We start from the raw sequence: 18082 nt of genomic DNA, 5'->3' as shown, positions 1-18082 counted from the left end.
GCAAAGATTTTTCTACTTCCACCTTCTCCAGGTGAAGCATTTAGTATTATTATTATTATTAAATCAAAAAAGCATTTCTTAAGTACTTAACTGTGTGCCAGGAACTAGTCTAAGTGCTGAGGATACAGAGAAAAATAAAAAATAGAGAGGCACACAGATCATTCCAGCGCTTTTTAACTCTAGAACCATAGAATGTCAGACCCAGAGGAACCTTAATCTACCCCTCCCCCCCACCTGTCATTTGGGTGAACATTTAACTTCTAGGTTTTCTGCTTCCCCAGGGTTTGGCAAACTATGTCTCAAGGGCTAAATTCTGCTGGCATCCTATTTCTCTATAGCCCTCTAAATAAGGATAGTTTTTACATTTTTAAATAAAATAAAACTTTATTGAAAAGTTTATCAAAACCCTTATTAGCTCACAGGTCTGTACAAAAACAGGCACAAGGGGCCATAGTTTGCCAGTCCCCATTCTGGCCCATTGGCTCCAGAACTGCCTCTATCATTCATCTCATGAAAAAAACCAAGGAATTTTCTGGGCAGTCATGGTTCCTGTGCCTGAAATATTCTATCAGTCAATCAGTCGGTATTTATTGTTCACAGACTGTGTGCCAGGCTGTGGTGATGACTATTTCTCTTCTGGATCCTATTCTGGATCATGGTTGGGCCCAGGAGTGCCACTAGCTCTTGTATGGTGGCCTAATACTCCCTTGCATAGGGACGCTGGCTTTCTCTTCAATCTAAAGATTTCCCAGTTGGGTTCCCAGAGTGTATGTACATGCACATCCGTATATACATGAATATGGTGTAATTCTGCATGTATAATGGAAAAGGCAGGGAATTTTAATTCAGAGAACAAGGGTTCAAAACCCCAGCTCTCTATTTACTACCAGCATCTTCTCGGACAGGTCACTTAATTTCTCTTATACTCAGTTTCTTCAAGTTTAAATTAAGGGGGTTGAATTCAGTGACCGCTAAGGTCCTTTCTAGCAATATATGTATGAATACATGATTCTATGAACTGCATATATTGCCATGTAAAGATACATGGGATAGTAGCCCTCTAAATATTAGTGAACAACAGACTTGTCATGGACCCCTAAGAAGACTATAGCAATCTCCTTAAGGACAATTTTTTATCCTGACAAAATGGCTTACACTTAGTAGATGCTTAATAAATGTTTGTAGAATTATCAGCAACCCCTCATAATGAATACATCAATGCATGAAAAACTTCAGCCATCTCTTGTACATCTTCTGCTTTATAATTATACCTGGCCAGATTTTTTTTTAAATCACCAACTGCTTCCCCCTTTAATATAACAGCACGTATTCAGTGAATCCACCTTGATATGAATATTTGTTTATCACAGGAATTGTTAACTTCCTTTTGTATCATGGACACCTTGAGCAGTCTGGTGAAGTCTGTGGATTCCTTCTCAGAAAAATGTTTTTAAATGTATAAAATCAAATACACGGGATTACAAATGAAATCAATTATATTGAAATGCAGCTATCAAAAATATTTTTAAAAACGTTCACAGACGCAGGCTAAGAACCCCTGATTTGTCAGGAGGATGGTAGACCTGCTGCTTGCAAAGGAAAAGAATCATCTATTGCCTTCTAAAGCCAAATGTAAATAATTTAAGAATTATCTACTGTTGGGGATTTTCTTTGCCCCTGCTCTTCCCAAGTGGAAGGAAATTTTATAGGCTTAGCTTTTTGGGTCGATGTGCTTTTCCTTGGGAAAGTTCACCAGTAAGATAAAGAAAGGTGTGAGAAGTAGACATAGTAAGAGAGGAAGTGAGTGGTAGAAGATGGGAAGAGAGCAAGAGGTGATAATTGGAGATAAACTTCTCACCCCAGCCCTGCCACCTACTCCCTGTGTGACTAAAGCAGTCTGGGGGCCTCAGTTTCCTCATTTGGCTGAGAGAGATGATAATATCCATCTCACAAATAATGCCTCATAGGGTTCTCATGGGGGCAGCTAGGTGGTTCAGTGCATAGAGCACTGGCCTCGAAATCAGAAAGACTCAACTCTGTGACTTCAAATCTGGCCTCAGACACTTATTAACTCTGTGACCCTGGGCAAATTGCTTAACCCTGTTTGCCTCAAGTTTCCTCATCTATAAAATAAGCTGGAGAAAGAAATGGCAAACTACTCAAGTATCTCTGGCAAGAAAATCCCAAATGGGGTCACGAAGAATCAGACATGACCAAAATGACCAAACAACAACAAAAAGCTTCTTATGACAGTTAACTGAGATGAGATTGAGGCAGTCAGTAAAACATTCATGAACTTAACCCCAATTGTCTCCTAAAGGAAATAAATAGATAAGTGAATAAATGAATGAATGAATGAATAAAAAGGGGCACAGCAGATAGAACACTGGTCCTGGAGTCGTCAGGAGGATTTGAGTTCAAATTCGTCTTCAGACACTAGCTATGACCCTGGGCAAGTCACTTAACCTCGATTGCCTCCTTAAAAGAAAACAAACCATTCATGAAATACCTACTATGTACCAGCCAAAAATGCGCCGTGATTATGAAAGGGATATGATGAGACAGAGCCGTGTAGCTGAAAGAGTGCTGGAGGGTCAAATAACCTGTATTCGTGTCTCAGCATTGCTTCCTCAATGCATTGTGAACAGAGCATCGGAGGTCTGGAAGCAGTCATGTAGGCCAAGCCCCTCACTTGAAAGACAGGGAGATTAAGGCTCAGAGAGAACTGTGGACTTGGAGGCAGAAGACTTGTCTTTGAGTCCTCTGCTGTTCTCTCTGAGCTTCATTTCATCATGGGACCATGGATGGAAAGCATGTTGACCCCGGAGTCAGTGGGCTGTGCTTAAACCCGTCCTCCACCCTGCATCACCTGGGTCACCTTGCACTAGTTTTCTTTCTTTTCTTTTGTTTTTGGACCATACAATTTATTACTTTATTAACAGCTTATCCTTAACGCTAGTTTTCTTTAAATAATAAAATAAAAATAAACAGGTTAGACTTAATGGTCCAACTTAAAGGGAATATTAATAGACTGTCTTAGAGGGTTGTGAGGAAAGCATTCTGTAAACTGTAAAATATAGGTGTATATATACATATATGTGTGTTAATATACACATATGTGTGTACATTTGTATTCATATTTACATACTGTTGTCATTATTAGGAAAGAATTCTATAAACTATATGTGTGTATGTGTGTTATGCATTTACACACATGTACACACATGAATGCATTTATATACTTACTGTTGTCATTATAAGAAACAGCAGATCTAATGTCATATACAAAAAGGCAACCTCGGAGTCAGAAAAACCTAGTTTTAAGTCACAACTCTTATAACATACTAGCTATGTGACCCTGGGAAGATCACTTAACCTCTCAGTGCCTCATATAGCTAAGATTATAAGTTTAGATGAGACACCTGTTATGCATTGGTGGAGGGAATTTCCACCCTGGAAGCTACCCACACTGATCTGTTGCCCCTCCCAAAAAAGGATACTCACTGATTGCCATACGACAAAGTCCAATGAGAGAGATCTCATTGTGGCTTTTTCTTTTTCTCTCACCATTTGCTAAGAGATTTAGTTCTGATTTAATGCCCTGCCCTCCACAGCACTGACCATCACCCTACTCTATTTAAAATGGCAGCAGGGGCTTCCTGGCTCACACAGTTTTACAAAATCCATAATAAGTCTGCCAGCATGAACTTAATTACTCTTCTTCAAGGCCTTCACTTTTAATTTCCATCAGCAAAAGCAAATGACACATCTAGACCTTTTAAAAATAAATAAATAAGTCGCTCAAGAGTGTGTGTCTGTTGACTGAAGGTGAGAAGTGGCGCTAGGCCTGTGAGAACACCAGGGTCCCTCTAAGGCAAGGGAGGACCAGAAGCTTTTCAAGCCAAGAGGCAAACAGTATTTGCTTCTGTCACCTCCTTCTCCTGGAACTAAAGATGGGGACCTCAGCAACCATAGAACTCCTCCCATTCCTCAGCCAGGTTCATTTGTTAGTGATATGAGCCAGGAGGCAGGGAGCTCATGGCCAGGAGGATCTCCTTGACAACTGGTCTTTGGCACCTTCTCTCCCTTTCTTGTCTAACCTGGACCATGCCCAGAGAACCCTATATCTGTCCTCTCCTTTATAGCTATTGGATTAGTGAGACTCCTCCAAGTAAACCTTCCCTCCCTTCTCATGTGCCTCCTAGCTCTAATCTTTGAATCTCCTCTTCACCCCCCCCAAAAGGGTAAATGCGGAAGTATCTCATCTTTCACCCCAACTTTAGATATGTGCCCCACCCAGTCATTTCAACAACCATTTATTATGGACCTCCCATGGTCTGAGGGGCAGTGTGCAGTGATGGATAAAGAGCTGGCCTCAGAGCCAGGAAGATCTGGGTTCAAGACCCGCCTCCGACACAGACTGACTCTGTGTCTGTGGGCAAGTAGTTTAACAGCTCAGTAGTCTAGACAACTGCCTATAAGTGGCAGAGAAGATGGAGGCTAGAGGGAATTTTCTCCACTGGGAGACCCCTCAGTCAATGCAATTAAAGATCCAGTTCCTGTCTTTATCAGACCCTGCTGTGTTTTAGACACTGTACTGGAATATCTCCCCTCAAAGAGCTTATATTCCAATAGGAAGGAAATAACATCTAAGTATGTACGTGTATGTGTGTATGCATACACACATACACTGACATACACATACACATTATATATACACATACATCAAGCGAGATAACATAAAGTGCTTTGCAAACCTGAAAGCACTATGTAAATGTCAGCTATTGTCATTAGCATTAAATATAAAGTCATTTAGGGGAGGAAGGAGCCCACTGACCTTTGGAGTCTAGAAAGGCCTCCCCTAATAAGCATCCACTGAAAGGCATCTCAACAAGAGCTAGGGAGTGCCAGAAGCAAAGGTGAGGAGGGAATCATTCCAGGCATGGGGAGACAGCCTGTAGAAGGCAGGGAGATGGAAGGTGGGTTAGAACAGACAGAGAATAGGACATCCGAGCCATTCTGTCCCTCTTGGCAGTCGGAGGACTTGTAGAGACATTTCCCTGCTCTTTGCTGAGCACAGAAGCATCTGTTAGACGCTTATCCCCCCAACCCCTTCCACTTTGAGTAGGCCACAGTTGGAACAGCTGGGAAATTCAACAAGAATAATTGTTTGGGGAAGCAGAAGAGGCCAAAACAAAAACGAGCTTACGAAGGAGAAAACAGGATTACCTTCAGACTGCAGGAGACAATTCAGGTCCTTGTAAATTTGCTTTGGGCATGAGCAGGCCCCAGCCCTCCTGGAGGATCTGTAAAGAACCATGTTAGTGGATAGTATGTGGTTTATGGAAACAAATAAACAGAGATTATCAGTTCCGTTGGATGATACTGAGCTCAGGCTTTCCAGGGGCTTAAAGAGAGCCGAGAGAGATGCTATATCCTTGAATCCAAAGCTTTGTGGGAAGTTACAATAGTCGAGTTTTCCTGAGCAAGTGCAAGTCAGTGAAAAGATAGCTTGCTTCCAATGGTCTCATTACTTTGGTGAAATCGATCTGTTATTTTGGAGAGGAGCTGTGGCCTGGGACACCAACACTCACCTCAGGCTAGGCACAGTAGCTATGGGACTTTCAACAAGTCTCAATAAATTATGAAGGGTCAATCCAATTAAATAATCATTTATTAATATAAAGCCCTGTGTTAGGCTCTAGGGATACAAAAAAATTAAATACAGCCCATACCTTCAAGGAACTTATATTCTGCTGGGGAGCATTAATAATTAATGCTACAAATACTAAATTAATTAAAATGAATGCTACAAATAATAATAGTAAACTTATATAAATCGCTCCCAACTCAACATTTATGGTACAGTGAAAAGAACATTGACTCACCAGAGGACCTGGGTTCAAATCCTACCTCTCATGCTTACTCCCTGTGTGGCCTTTGTCAAATCCTTCAAACTCTTTGTACCTTATTTTCCTCATTTGTAAAATGAGGGAGTTGGACTAAAATGGTTTCTGAGGTTCTTTCCAGATCTATGATCCTATAAACCTCTATGAGTAATATTTTTCTTAGCACTGATGATGATGATTATAATAAAAATACTTGCTATATGTCACTTCTCCAACTATTTTATAATTTCTCTTTATGATATCCCATTGAGTTGGCCATATGTCATCTGGATTTTGTGGACTGGGGAGGTTGAGGCCCATGGATCATAAAGTCTTATTTCATGGGATGTATATGTATTGAATTTCATGGAAAGGACCTCAGAAGCCACTTAGTCCAATATCCCCCTCCCCTATTTGTTGTTCAGTCATTTTTCAGTCATGTCCAACTCTGTGACCCCATTTGGGGTTTTTCTTGGTAGAGATACTTGCCATTTCCTTCTCCAGCTTATTTTACAAATGAGGAAACTGAGTCCAACAGGGTTAAGTGACTTGCCCAGGGTCACACAGCTAGTAAGTGTCTTAAGACTGGATTTGAGCTCAAGAAGATGAGTCTTCCTGACTCCAGGATAGGTGCTCTATCCATTGCACCATCTGGCTCTTTAGATGTCTAGTCAAGTCATCAACCATTTATCTATCATCTACTATGCCTAGGCACTGTGCTAAACTCTGGAGATAATGAAGACAAATGAAAACAAGTCCCGTCCTCAAAGAGCTTACAGTCTAAGGGGCAGACAAGATGCAAACAATGTGGCACAAACATGAGATAATCTCAGAGGGAATGTCCTAGCATTAAGAAGAGTAGGAAGGCTTCTTGCAGAGGGTTAAAGTTGCGAGGACATATTAGGCTTTGCTGGAAAGGAAGACTAGGTCAGTATTTAGACTGTCCCCATCCTGCCATCTTCCCTAGTGGGGTCTGTATCAGGAGTAGGAAAGTGAGCACAAAGCTAGCCAAAGGCACCCTTCTTCTGTGGAGAAGAGAGAGGGAGAGAAGGAGGAAGAGAGAAGGAAGCCAGATGAAAGGGATGCTGAGAATATGCCTGTTGCCAGTAGCCCATGAGTCGCCTCATCCGACCAGCCCTAAGAAGCATCACAGGAGCTATCCCATAGCAATAACCATGAAGGACTGTCTCAAGAGGGGGTGCCAGGTGTCCATAAGGAACCTGATCCTCTTAGCACAGTGGGCCTACTGCTTGGAAACTTCCACCTCATTGAGCTTAGCTCTACCTTGGACCAGGCAGAACAATGAAAGAGAACCCTCTTCCTTTTAATGGTTCTCCGTTGGCTTCAGCTTACCCATTACCTTGCCTTCCTCCAAACATTTCTCTCTTTCACTTCAACATCCCTAATTCTTTCAGTTGGTCTTCACACAACAATAAGAAGTGCAATCTAATATCCAGGAAGACTCATTGGTCATTTTCCTAAATCACTGTTTCTTTCCCTTGTTCTCAATAGTCTTCCCCAGCCTTCCCTGGACCTTCTGGATTAGAGGGAGGACACATCTGTTCCATGATCTCCTTGTTTCCATCACAGCTCCTGTGTCCCTAAAGCAGAAGGAGTCTGAAGTAGTGTGGCCATATAGCCAGGAAGCGTCTAAGGCAGGATTTGAATTCAGGTCTTCCTGACTCCAAATCCAGCACTGTACCCACATAGTTGCCTCAAAAGTAACCTGCCACTTATGAAATAAGATACAGGTGGCACAGTGGATAGAGTGCTGGCCCTGGAGTCAGGAGGACCAGAGTTCAAATTTGACCTCAGACACTTACTAGGTATGTGACCCTGGGCAAGTCACTTAACCCTGTTTGCTGCAATTCATCATCTGCAAAATGAGCTGGAGAAGAAAATGGCAAACCACTCCAGTATCTTTGCTGAGAAAGCCCCAAATGGAGTCACAGAGATTTAGACCCAACTGAAAAAAAACTGAACGATGAATCTATCTTAATAGAGACTTTGACCTTGGTGAGACCCACAGGTGTTGACTGGATCAATGGGCATGAGCGACATCACAGTTAGTAACTGCCATGGGAAGCATTTCTCAAAGTGCCAGGTCTGGAATAAACTCTGGGCTGGCCTGTATCATTGCTTCAGTCATTCTAAGAGAGAAATCGTGCTCTTAATAGCACTGCCCTGGAAGAGGGACCCAGGAGCTGTGTGGCTGGCAGTAGAGGACAGGAGCTGTCCAGGGGCTCTCTCCTCCTACTCCAGCCACCCTCCACACAGAATTGGTTTTCATTTCCCAGTGGGAGCCATCACATTTTCTGTTTTCCATTGGACTCAAAAGCCAAAGAAATATCCCCTTGTAATCTTAATAGCAAGGAGGGACCTCACAGGCCATTGAATTCACCCCACCCCCTCATTTAACAGAGGAAGAAATTGGTTCCCTTTAAGGTCAAGTAGCTGTTCCAAGGTGACCCAAGGAAGAAGTGGCAGCATTGGGATTTGAACTCAGGTTCTCTGACTCCACAGCCAGTCCTTTTTCCAAGGCACCACAGTGCCTCCCTCCTTACCATGGCAAGGGAGAATCATGGGATAAGGGATATAGAGCTGGAATGAACTTCAAAGGCCAGCTAGTCAAACCCTTCATTTTATAGATGAGGAAACCAAAGCCCAGAGAGGTTAAGTGTTTTGTCCAAGGTCACACGCTAGTAAGTGTTCTCTGACATCCAGAGCAAGTGCTCTTTAAGTAGGGGCAGCTAGGTGGCACAATGGATAGAGCTCTGAGCCTGGAGTCAAGATCTGAGTTCAGATCCTACCTCAAACACTAGCTGGATGACCCTGGACAGGTCACTTTACCTCTGCTTGCCTCAGTTTCCTCAATTGTAAAATGGGGATAAGAACACCACCTACTTCCCAGGGTGGTTGTGAGGAGCAAATGAGACAATTGTAAAGGACTTAGCACAGTGAAGTATGTAGTAGATGCTTAATAAATGCATATTCCTCCCCCAATCTCTTTTCTAGAACTGACCAAAAAAAAAAAAAGAAATTCACGAAAAGAGCTTTTTTGGGTTGTATCAGAGATCTTAGACATGGAGATGTTCCCAGAACTTGCTCTTGGAGAGGGGTTCTTAATCTCATTTGTGTCAAAGACTTCTTTGCTGGGGAAGTAGAGACCAGAAAAGCCTGGTGTGAAAACACTCTGGGTTCAGGCAACTTCTTATTTCAGAGAGGCCGCCTCTGTTACTGGTGGTGTCCTCCTCCTTAAAAAGGGCTAGGGACCCGGAACCCGGTACATTGGCAGTCTTGGCAAACCTAGGAACCCCCTCTCCAAATAATGTATTTTTTTTAATGGATAAAATAAAATGCATAGAATCACAAAGGAAACCATTTATACTGAAATTTTTAAAAAGCCCCTCTTTTTTTCCTCCTCCATCCAAGTTCACAGAACCCTTGAAATCCACCCACGGTCCCCCTGAAACCCCTAGCTAAGAAGCCCTGCCTTAGGGCCTCTCTCCTCTCCTCAGTATCTTGTGGGAGGATAGCCTTGCCTTGCATTTTTTCTTGTTCAGACTTTGTTGACAACCCAAAAGTTGACTCTTCTGTTGGGCATCTTGGTCAGTCATTTGGTTCTAAGTGTGCAGTAGCCCCCTGCCCTGCCCAGAGACCCTGGAGCTTAGCTGTGTGGAGACCTGGCTTAGAGCTTACAGGACTGCTGCTCCCTGGACAATGTCTCTTTAACAAGAGAGTTCATGATCCAGCTTCTTTAAATGGATTTCTGCCTCCAGAAGGGTTGATCAACCTCATTCCTTTAAAAAAATATATTGATTGATTTTTACATGCAATAATTATTTCTTTCCACCTCACTGCCCACCCCCAATTAAACAATAAACAAAAATAATCACAAATTCTCACAATAAATATGCGTAGTTCAACAAAATAAATTTCCTCATTGGCTGCGTATGCATGACTCATTATGGATTTTAATGATATTACAACATTTAAAGGTTTACAAAGTATTTTACATATGTTATCTCATTTGATCCTCACAACAGCTCTTATTGTGAGATAGGTGCTATTATTATCCCCATTTTACACATAAGGAAACTAAGGCTGGAAAGAGCTAGTAAGTGTCTGGGGCAGCATTTGAATTCAGGTCTTCCTAACTTAGCTCCAAGTCCAGCATTGTACCCACTGCAGTACCTAACTGCTTTAAAGTACTAAAGTAGAGGTGGGTGAAGTGATTCATCATCAGTCCTCGGAACTCAAGGTTTATCTCGAGCAGCCCTACTCCTGGAACCACTGTCCCCTTTATATACACCATTCTCTTCCCACCCCCTCTATGGCACAAACTCACACACCCATACCTTTCCCAGCTAGCCTCTTTTGATGATTATATCCCAGCTATCCCACCTACGCCCTTTTGATGGTTATAACCATATGAACTTTGGACCCAGTTTTCTCATCTGTAAAATGGGAGGATAGATTGGATGATCTCCAAGGCTTTTTCTAGCTCTTGCTTTAAGATGTCTGATCCTAAGCATCTAGGGTCTGGGCATCACTCTTGAGTTTTTGAGGGTTTGATGCTTTTGAGTGCCTCATTTCTGGATCACAGTGTGCTGGCTTCTGGGTCCCCAGCCCTCTTGAGGGAGATCACCCCCAGTGACAGAGGCAGCCTTTTTGAAATAAGAAGTTGCCTGAAACCAGAATGTTTACACACAGAGCTTTTCTGCCTTCTCTTTTCCCAGCAAAGCCCAGTGTTGCTACTAAAAGGATAATACCACTTAATGAAAGAAATAATGCAAGAGGAAATCTGTGGGAAATGACAGCTCTGAGCCTCTGAAAGCCAGCCAGGCCTGATCAAAGCAGGGCTAACATTATTTGAAAAGAGACAGAGGGGCAGGCTGGTTTTTATTCGCTGCCACCCCCCTATCCCCCTGCTTTGTCATTTTCTCTTCTCACTTGGCAAGACTTGGTGTGCTAAGGTTGGAGAGATAAGGGAGCTGGGTTAAGGCTTTACCTGATGGCCTCTGAAGAGACAGCAGAAAGCAGAGCTGGAGAATTGTTCACTTGGGGGGGCGGGGGATGAGAAGCCACAAAGTGTTTGGGGGAAATGAGGCAGGGTTGGCTTCTTCACACAGCTTCTTCCTCGGCTCCCTCCAGGAGGACTTCCCACTTTCTTCCTAACACTTCTCAGAACTGGAAAGTAATTCACACGAATGCACACACCTTCTGCACATCCAGCACTGAGCTCCATTCTCCCTCCCACTCGTCTCTCTCCTACTCCCTCTTGGCATCTGGGGTTTAACTTTGCCTTTTCTGGGTGTTGTCTGAGTCTTTTCAAAAACAAACTGCATCGTTTATCCAAAGGAAGCTAGTGGATAGAGTGTTGGGCATGGAGTCAGAAAGACTTATCTTCTTGAGTTCACATCTGGCCTTATTAGCCATGTGACCCTGGGCAAGTCACTTAACCCTGTTTGCCTCAGTCTCCTCATCTGTAAAATGTGCTGGAGAAGGAAATGGCAAACTGCTTCAGCATCTTTGCCAAGAAAACACCAAATGGGGTCACAAAGAGTCATGTATGCGTACATTCTCTCTCTGTCTCTCTGTCCCTCCTCTGCCTCTCTCTCTTTCTGTCTCTTTGTCTCTGTCTCTCTCTTTGTCTCTCCTCTCCCTCTCTCTGTCTCTGTCTCTCTCTTTGTTTCTCCTCTCCCTCTCTCTCTGTCTCTGTCTCTCTCTGTCCCTCTCTCTCTTTCCCTTCCTCCCTCTCCCTTTCCTAAAAGTGATATATGTCCACATCAACACTCTGTGATTTCATTGGTGTCAAAACTTCCTCCACTAATAAAGTTCACAATCCTTATTTAAGTCATCAAGCCTTTATTAAGGGTTTACTATATGCCTAAGAGCTGGCGATATAAAGAATTAGGGATTAGGGACTGGGTCTGTGATTTCACCTGGATAGGGAATTCCCAACAAGGAACTTTATCCACTGATACAAATCTGCAATTCTTAGTCTTTTAGAGTACCCTAGAATATTGAGAGATCAAATGATAGAAAGGCAAAAACACTCCCTACCCTCAAGGAGCTTACATTCTAATGCGGGAGTTTTGTTGTTGTTTCACTTGTGTCTGACTCTTCCCTGACTCTATTTGGGGTTTTCTTGGCAAAGATACTGAGGCAAGCAGGGTTAAGTGACTTGCCCAGGGTCACACAGCTAATAAGTGTCTTGAGACCAATTCTGAACTCAGGAAGATGGGTGCTTCTGACTCTGGGCCTGCCACTCTATCCACTGTGCCACCTAGCTGCCTCAACAATTTATAATTTTGTAGTGAAGTCCTGGGGTTAAGTGATTCTCCACAAGTTCACTGAATGACCTTTGTCCTGGGGTAGGGATGGGGTCAAGACTATACTGACTGAATGATGCAGGTTTATTTAAGCTAGGATCAGAGTCCAGATCAATAAATGAATCAATCAGCAAGTAATTATTAAGTGCCTTCTATGTGCTGGGTGCTGGGCATGCAAATAAAAAGAAGATAGATACTCCTCCCTCAATCAGTAGACATTTATTAAGCACCTTCTATGTGCTAGGCAAGCCCTGAACCTTAGCCTCCATTTTTTTCCTCTTCAATCCATTTCACAAATATAGAGACAGTTTGTCCCAAGAGCTGAACAAAATTGGCATTCTGAACTCAGGGGCTTTGATCTCCCTGAGCAGTAAAGGTGTGGCTTCCCTCTATTTGCAGCCCCACCCCCCCAGTGTCTTGCCTTCCCTTCCCCTCTCTCATAGCACCCAGCCTGCAAGGCCATCCCGGCAACTGAATGATATTGCACCATCATGGCGCCCTATGTGTATCCATGAGCTACTATAGTCCTGAGCCATGTATGAAGGGTTTGCTTCCTCTGAAGCTTGGAAAGAAGTATGGCAGCCCACAGCTTCTCTTATTCTGCATGGGGCCATTAAGTCACCATAGCAAGAGCTGTCCTTGGTCCTCCCCCTGTGCCTTCCCCCTCAGTCAAAATAGACATAAAGAGAAGGGAGCCTTTCTTGGTATTATTGGGTTATTTGGGTCACTGAGGCACTGAGTCTGTCTCTTCGGATGAAAGCACACTGACTTTTCCCTTCCTCCCCCAGACCTCTCTTTGCACCTATCTGTAGTCTGTAGAGACAACAGAATCTCTCTTGGGTGGGGAGTTGTTCACGTGTTCTTCTCCCTGGGCTTCTCTTTCTCTCCTTTCCCATCTGTTCTCCCTAGCCTTTCACACTGGCCTGGGTTATCTATGCTCTGCTCTGATGGATCAGATTAAATTCCAATATCCAGCAATTGTTCAGAGCTGGGTCACCTGCTGGTACTTTTATCTGAGATTAGGGATAATGGATTTCTTTCCTCATGTTAGCTCGGAGTTGGGTTGTTTTTTTTTCCTCTCTTCCCCCCTTCTCTGACCTTTGTCCAACCATACTCAATGCCCAAAAATAGCTCCTTTGTTCAAGCATCTTTCTGTTGGGCCCTACTCTTAACTACTAAACCCAATTTCATGCCTCCTTTCACTGAGGAATCATCCTACATTTTGTTGGAAGTAAACAATGAGACAGTGAAGGAGAGAACCAATGCTCTTCTCCCCCTGTAGAAGAGAGATGGGCTATTGGGAATCTGTCCCTGACTTGAAGAACCTGGAGTTGGGGTGGGGATGAAAGGGAGGTTTGCTGGAGGAATCCCTTCCATAGGCCTATCCTAGGTTGATTGCCTGATATATTTGGTTCACCCTTTGTATGTTACTTTCTTCTGTATATTTAAGTAGCCTCGTAAAGGGAATGCTTGTAGTCAGGAAGACTTGGATTTGAATTCTACCTCTTGACTCTGGGTAACAATAGGCTTATTAGTCTCTTAGCCACTTCTGAACATTAGTTTCTTCATCTGTAAAATGGGCATAATAATACCTGGGGTAGCTTCAAGGAGTTGTGTATCTCAAACAAGATTATATAAACTACTTTGTAAACTGTGAATTTGCCATATAAATGTCCAAGATTCTTATTGTCCTTATTATCATCATCATAGATAGAACAGGATCAGACAATCAAGGGGTACCCACTGACACTAATTCACCTGGATTTTTTTTTCCCCCAACAGCCCTATTACCATATTTAAATGCAAGTATGTTTATTTTAATTAACATTTTAAGTAGCTTAGAGTGCCCTCCTAGACTAGCCTGTTCCATGTGGAGTTTCTTTCTTCCCTTATAGTTTCATGTAGCTAAGATGGTAGTTTTAGATTTTAGCAAGCTTTTAGTTTGCCATGTGTTTGGTTCTGTCCCTTTCTCTCCTCCCTCCCAGCTTTCTCCCGTTACTGGCTCAACAAACTCTCTCCTTTCCCTCTTGTCTTGCTCTGTCCCAAAGAAGTCTCTCCTTCAAAGACCCAGCTAAGGCCAGACTGATTGATGCCTTTGGGCCTGCCCAGGAAACTTTTTTTTGTCTGCTTAAATGCCATCCAAAATAACATTACTTATTGGAAAGGCAGCCGGGGACAGGTCTTGTAGCGTCTGTCTGTCTGGGCAAAAGAGGGATCTGTGTGCTTGTGTGCTCCAGTTGATATTGGTGGCAGCTTAAGGGGGGATGGGATAGTTGGATGTCCAGGAGGGTAGAGGCAAAGTCTTTCTGGGATTCTTCCTTTATGCCTTTGCTTCAGCCAAATAACAGAATCTGGGAGCTCTGGTCCTTGCTCTCATCTAGACTGTCCTCATGCTCTCCAAGGGATGTAGGTACCTTGGGACACTCTCACTGATTATCTCCTTTTAGAAACTTATGACTCAATCATGAAAGACTCAAGGGTTCTTTCTGAGGCTCCCTTTGATATCCATGGCCTCATCTCCTCTGGGCTGAAGTACCCAAAGTAGAGGTGCTAAATGAAGATACTTTGTCTCCTGAGGGTGAAAGCCTATAAGCAAATGCATTAAACCACAAGGCTAGTTGGCCTTCTCTGCCCTCCTGGGCTGGTACTCCAGTTGAATAGATTGCAATCCAATTGGATAGGGCTGCAGTGACATTTGTCTTTGAGGTGTCTTCCAACTGGAAAAAGGCCCTCCATCCCCATCCTTTTCAGGGCAACAAAGTCAGCAGCCTATTATAACAGAGAATAGCTGGTTTTAAAACAGCTCCTTTACCAGTGGTTCTCAGAGAGTCCAGCGGCACACAGCCCAATGATTGTATATGGTACAAAAAGACCCAGCCTCTGCCCTCTGTGGACTCAGGGTCCATGTTAGCCATTCCCAACCTTACTCTGCAGACACCTCAAGTTGTCATTATTTACCTCCATCAAAGTTGTTAAATTCTTCCTAGCATTCAAGTTAGGAATAGGAATTAGACCTATGATTTCACTGGTGTAGGGAACTCCCAGGTGAGGAAATTCCTTCTCCCAATGAAGACTGACACCTTCTCTGTATCTTGTAGTAGAGAGCTGCCTAGAGCACTGAATGTTTAAGGGACTTGCCCAGGATCATGTATCCACTATGTGTTAGATGACGGTCTTGTACCCAGATCTTCCTAGTTCCAAGGCTGGTACTCTGTCTAGTACACCACTTATCTCTAAATAATAATAATAAAGTTCATCCTAATTCACTTCTTTGATAAATAGAACCAAAAACTGATTCCTTGAAAAGACTAACAAAATTGATAAGCCTTTAAGCCAACCTGATTAAAAAGAAAAGGGAAGAAAATAAAATCAACAAAATAGCCAAGAAACATAGTAAAATCACAACAAACCAGAAGTAATCAAAAAGAATTGCAGAGAACCTACTGTGCATAGTTATGCTAACAAAACTGAAGACACAAAAAATAGATTATCTTCACATATAAAATATGCAAACTAACAGAAAATGAAATAGAGATGGTAAATAATCCAAATCACGAAAGGAAATAGTATTAGCAGTTAAAAAAAAAAGTTGGGGAAGGGAAGAACTCCTGATCCCAATAGATTCACAGAAGAATTCTATCAAATTTTTAAAAAATAATACAAATACTAGACAAATTATTCTCAAAAATTGAGAAATAAATATTCTACCAGACTTCTTTTGTCAGGCAAATATAATCTTAGTACCTAAACCAGGAAAGGATAAAGCAAAGAAGGAAAACTATGGATCAATGTCATTACTGAATACCAATTCAAAATTTTAAAATAAAATCCTAATTCATTTTAGGGTGGCACAGATTGCCAACCTTGAAATTAGGAAGGCCTGGATTCAATTCCCACCTCTGATAACTATTGGCTATGTTACTCTAGGCAAGTTATTTAACCTTTCAATTCCCTAGGCAGTTCTCTAAGACTTTTAAGTTGAAGGAAGTTCTGTGACAGGAGTTCCCTATATATATTTGTTGTTGCTTTAGAGGGCAGTTGGGATTAAGTGACTTGCCCAAGGTCACATGGCTAGTTTTTGTGTTAAGTGTCTGAGGCTGGATTTGAACTCAGGTCCTCCTGACTCCAGGGCCTGTGCTCTATTCACTACACCACCTAGCTGCCCCCTGGAGTACCCTATATTAATGAAATCATAGGTCTAGTAATTTCCCTTTCCTATCCCCTCCCCCTGAAAAAAGAACTTTTCAGTTTAATTCACTTTAATTTTTTAAATGAGCAGGTCATACTCACTATACTATGTTCAAGTGGGATAGAGGGGAGGGTTGCAAAATCAGACAAAATCAGAGGGTGTCACACTTCCCAAAAGGTTGAGAATCACTAATATGTTCCTCTAACAAGTTCGTTTCTTGAAAAGTTTTTGTGTGTTCAGTCCTAACCCATGTCTTCCTCCTCTTCTACTATATATATCTATATATCTATATATCTATATATCTATATATCTATATATATATATATATTTGGGGGGGGGGAGATGGAGAAGGGAAGAAGCAAAAACTTCCTTGAATATCTCCTTACTGTTTCCCCTTTTTCTTTGTGCCCAGGTTTTCCGGCAGCAGCATATGGACCAGTGGCAGCGGCAGCAGTGGCAGCAGCAAGAGGATCAGGTAGGGAGGTGTATGGAAGAGGCGGCTACACGGCATACCCCCAGTGTGCAGGGGAAGGTAAAAACTCTGTTGGTATTCTGTGTGGCTGCACCTGTCCAGCACTCCTCTGACCACTGGGTCACATTTTTGGCCAGGGAGCCCAGGGAGGGTTAGGGAAGAGAAGAGTTAAGACTACAGAATGGGGGGCCACAAGGCCTGGGGAATCTCTCAGGGCATATGAAACCAAAACTGCAAACCAGAGAGTAATTTTTTTTTTCCTCTCTCTATCTGTTTCATTTTTCTTTAAGGAAAAAAAAGAATGAAATTGTTTTTGAATTCAGATCCCTCCTTTAGCTGTGGTCATTTTGCCCCCTGACTTTGTATCAGGTTAACAACACTCAACCCTAGCCCTACTTCTCTGACCTTATTAAAGGCTCTGTGACCAAGGTGTGAGAGAGGAAATCCAAAGACCCTTGCCCTTCCCTCATCCAGAAAACAGTAATTCAAACTTATCTATCCATTCCTGATATCCAAAGTAGTGATCTTGGCCCTTCTGCCATCAAGAGATGTGTTTACCTGGCCAGTGGGTTCAGGTACAGCTGGAGTCTCAGGATGGTGTCCTTGGCTGGAGTGAAGCTGTTTTTCCCTCACCAGCCCCTCTTCCCACACCCATTGACCTGAGGCTGAGACCAGGCCAAACATCTCTTATGGTTTGTAACCCCTGGACCTTTCTAATACCTGGGTTTCTCCATTTCCCTTCACTGTCTCATCCTAGCCCTGTGGCCAGCACAGCTAGCTCTATCTGGCCTTAAGGAAAGACACCCAAGCTATCATTTACCCGATGTCCTAAGCTTTCCAAAGCCATTTTAAAAGGTTCAGAGCCAGCTCAAGTTAAGTGCAAAATTTTTACTAGCAGAAGTTCAGTCTGACTGGCTGGGGCTGGAGGAAGCCTGGGATGCCAACTGGAAAGGTTCCCTCTTGGCTCCCTGAAGTTTCCTATCTTGTGCTAAGCATGGGCTCGGCTCCCCTCTGGACATCCAGAGAGAGGCTATATTTTGATGTCCTTACTGGTTCCCAGAGGGCCTTGGCCCCCTCTTGAAACCACTTCAGTGGACATGGTTCGTTCTCTCTCTCTGTCTCTCTCTCTCTCTGTCTCTCTCTCTCTGTCTCTCTCTCTCTCTCTGTCTCTCTCTCTCTCTCTCTCTCTCTCTCTCTC

At 43.0% G+C, this 18082-nt stretch overlaps 1 protein-coding gene across 7 annotated transcripts in view; it reads left to right on the top strand.

Annotated features, from left to right (window-relative positions):
* The window catches only part of MSI2 (musashi RNA binding protein 2), a 542542-nt gene that overhangs the window by 482637 nt on the left and 41823 nt on the right, over positions 1-18082 (top strand). For 4 of the 7 annotated variants that reach the window (XM_069067445.1, XM_069067447.1, XM_069067446.1 and 1 more), the window contains exon 11: positions 16825-16887. In XM_069067445.1, the coding sequence (XP_068923546.1) occupies positions 16825-16887 (63 nt within the window). Of the gene's footprint in view, positions 1-16824; positions 16945-18082 lie in introns of all 7 variants that reach the window. The other 3 variants (XM_069067442.1, XM_069067443.1, XM_069067441.1) reach the window with 1 other exon arrangement.

The sequence above is a fragment of the Petaurus breviceps genome, unplaced genomic scaffold (genome assembly GCF_028583685.1).
Source record: "Petaurus breviceps papuanus isolate PSGF00001 unplaced genomic scaffold, PetGlider_PUasm1.0 90750, whole genome shotgun sequence".
In the NCBI taxonomy this organism is placed as follows: Eukaryota; Metazoa; Chordata; class Mammalia; order Diprotodontia; family Petauridae; genus Petaurus; species Petaurus breviceps.
Note: the sequence above shows the minus strand (reverse complement) of the source record. Positions and strands in the feature narration are given on the sequence as shown.